The sequence below is a fragment of the Myotis lucifugus genome, unplaced genomic scaffold (genome assembly GCF_000147115.1).
Source record: "Myotis lucifugus unplaced genomic scaffold, Myoluc2.0 scaffold_373, whole genome shotgun sequence".
In the NCBI taxonomy this organism is placed as follows: domain Eukaryota; kingdom Metazoa; phylum Chordata; class Mammalia; order Chiroptera; family Vespertilionidae; genus Myotis; species Myotis lucifugus.
Genome location: NW_005871421.1, coordinates 401,661 through 404,101, shown reverse-complemented (window position 1 = coordinate 404,101; position 2,441 = coordinate 401,661). Strand labels below are relative to the sequence as shown.

At 55.2% G+C, this 2,441-nt stretch overlaps 1 protein-coding gene across 1 annotated transcript in view; it reads right to left on the bottom strand.

Moving 5' to 3' along the window:
* Positions 1-391: 391 nt before the first annotated feature.
* The window catches only part of BANF1 (barrier to autointegration factor 1), a 2,665-nt gene continuing 615 nt past the window's right edge, over positions 392-2,441 (bottom strand). Inside the window, exons 2-3 of the mRNA XM_006101584.3 lie at positions 1,357-1,495; positions 392-744 (exon numbers count right to left, since the gene is read on the bottom strand). Of these exons, the coding sequence (XP_006101646.1) occupies positions 598-744; positions 1,357-1,479 (270 nt within the window). The 5' untranslated portion in view covers positions 1,480-1,495 and the 3' untranslated portion in view covers positions 392-597. The remainder of the gene's footprint in view (positions 745-1,356; positions 1,496-2,441) is intronic.

Sequence of the window (2,441 nt, the reverse complement as noted above, 5' to 3'; positions counted from 1 at the left end):
GAACACCACAGCCCATCTGGATCCAGGAAGGATCAGCCCACACGCTCCCACATTACTAAGGGATTGAGACACTCCAGGCACCTGTCCGAGGCTTGCGTGACGAGGGTGGCTGTCCTCTGGAGTGAGGAGGAAGCTGCCAGTTTCGATCTGCACTGATAAGAAGTACGCAGACCTGATCAGTCCCTGGGAAAGTGGCGACTCCCAGCCCACCTGCTTTCAAACCACACAGCCCAGTATTGGAAGGCCACTGACTTTATTGATTTAAAAAACTTTATGTGGACAGTGACTGTTTTGCCAAAAGAGAAGCCAAACGTCATTAAACAGACCAGGGGTGAGGGTAGGGGCCAGAAATCCACTCAGAAAAGCTGATTATCGACCCGAAACTGGCAGGGGAAAGAGGAGGGAGATGCATGCAAGAGTGAGAATTCCAAAAAAGTTGAAATGGTGAGGGGAGAGAACTCCCCCAGAGACCCGGACATCGGTGGTGAGCAGACAGCAATCGCTTCCTTGGTAGAGGACAAGGGAGTAGCCCCCACTCAGCTGCAAACTCTGAAGACTCGAGGCTGGCGTTAGGGACGGGGGGCTCCCCAGAGAGCATCACAAGAAGGCGTCACACCACTCTCGAAGGCACCCAAAGCAGTCCCGGGACTGCTTGGCGTTGGCGCCACATGTGTCCTTTAGCCACTCCCGGAAGAGGTCTTCGTCTTTCTTTAGCACCAGAAACTGGCCAAGGACCACATAAGCCTGCAAAACAGGCAAAGCACAGGGCAAGCTGCTCAGTGATCCGTGAAACTCAAGACAATAAGGCCACGTGTGTGGCCTTCAAACCCCATGAGCCTAGGACAGTGGTCAGCAAACCGCGGCTCGCGAGCCACACGCGGCTCTTGGGCCCCTTGAGTGTGGCTCTTCCACAAAATACCACGTGCGGGCGCACACGTACAGTGCGATTGAAACTTCATGGCCCATGCGCAGAAGTCGGTTTTCAGCCTGGGTGAGTCTATTTTGAAGAAGTGGCGTTAGAAGTGGGGGTACGTTCGCTGAGGTCGACCCCTCAGATTGAGGACGCTTTTAGCAAAGGCCAGCTTAGGAGTATCCTAATTAAGTTAATAACAATGTACCTACCTATACAGTTTAAGTTTAAAAACTTGGCTCTCAAAAGAAATTTCAATCGTTGTACTGTTGACATTGGCTCTGGTGACTGATGAGTTTGCCGACCACTGGCCTAGGAGGAAGGGCAGGCTCCGGCTCCCTCCGCAGATTCTATGCCTCTGCCCACCCTGCGGGCACACTCACTGTCCTCCCTCCCTGCCCACCCCCAGCGCTCCCCCCTCCCCAGGGGCACGCAGCCGCCCACACCTTGTCAAAGCCCCTTTCCTCCAGCTTCTTGCCCAGGACTTCGCCGATCCCGGCCAGGCTCCCCACTGGCTTTTCCCCCATGGGCTCTGCCACGAAGTCTCGGTGCTTTTGGGAGGTTGTCATCTTGATCAGGATTAATCTGGGAATCCCAAGGAAAGGTAGGTTAGGGCTGAAAACCCGGAGACGCCCGAGGGCCCACTGGCCCAGGTCTCATATTAAGAGAATGTTCAGCCCTGACTGGTTTGGCTCAGTGGATAGAGCGTCGGTCTGCGGACTGAAGGGTCCCGGGTTCGATTCCGGTCAAGGGCATGTACCTGGGTTGCGGGCACATCCCCAGAGGGAGATGTGCAGGAGGCAGCTGATCGATGTTTCTAGCTCTCTATCTCTCTCCCTTCCTCTCTGTGAAAAATCAAATTAAAAATATATTTTAAAAAAAATATATATATATTTTTATTTGTTTTTTTTACAGAGAGGAAGGGAGAGAGATAGAGAGGAAGGGAGAGAGATAGAGAGCTAGAAACCTCGATCCAGCTGCCTCCTGCACATCTCCCACTGGGGATGTGCCCGCAACCCAGGTACATGCCCTTGACCGGAATCGAACCCGGGACCCTTCAGTCCGCAGGCCGACGCTCTATCCACTGAGCCAAACCGGTTTCGGCAATAAAATATATTTTTTTAAAAAAGAGAGAACGTTCAGCCAGCCATACGGTGGCTTACTCGATTCCCCTCATTTCACGGGTAAGAAAACGGAGGTCCAAGAGGAGTTTTCCCCCCTCCTCCACTCTTCGAGAGAGCAACCCCCGCCCCTGCCTGCGGGGAGTGTTTTTGTGAATCGCCCAGAGGAAAGGCTATCCTGCCTATCAGGCGGCGCGCGCGGGGCAGCGGGAAAATCCCCTTCAGCAGCCGGCTCGCCCCGAAGGGGTCACTCCCTCCGTGACCTTGGCTGCGAAATGAAGGCACTGACTGACCGGAACGGCCACCGGGCACGAAAGCACACAAAGGGTCCCTCTGCCCCACCCGCCGCCCCGGCTGCTCACAGGCTCGCGCCGCAGCGCGCACCAGCTCCCCGCCCCGCCGGGTGCACG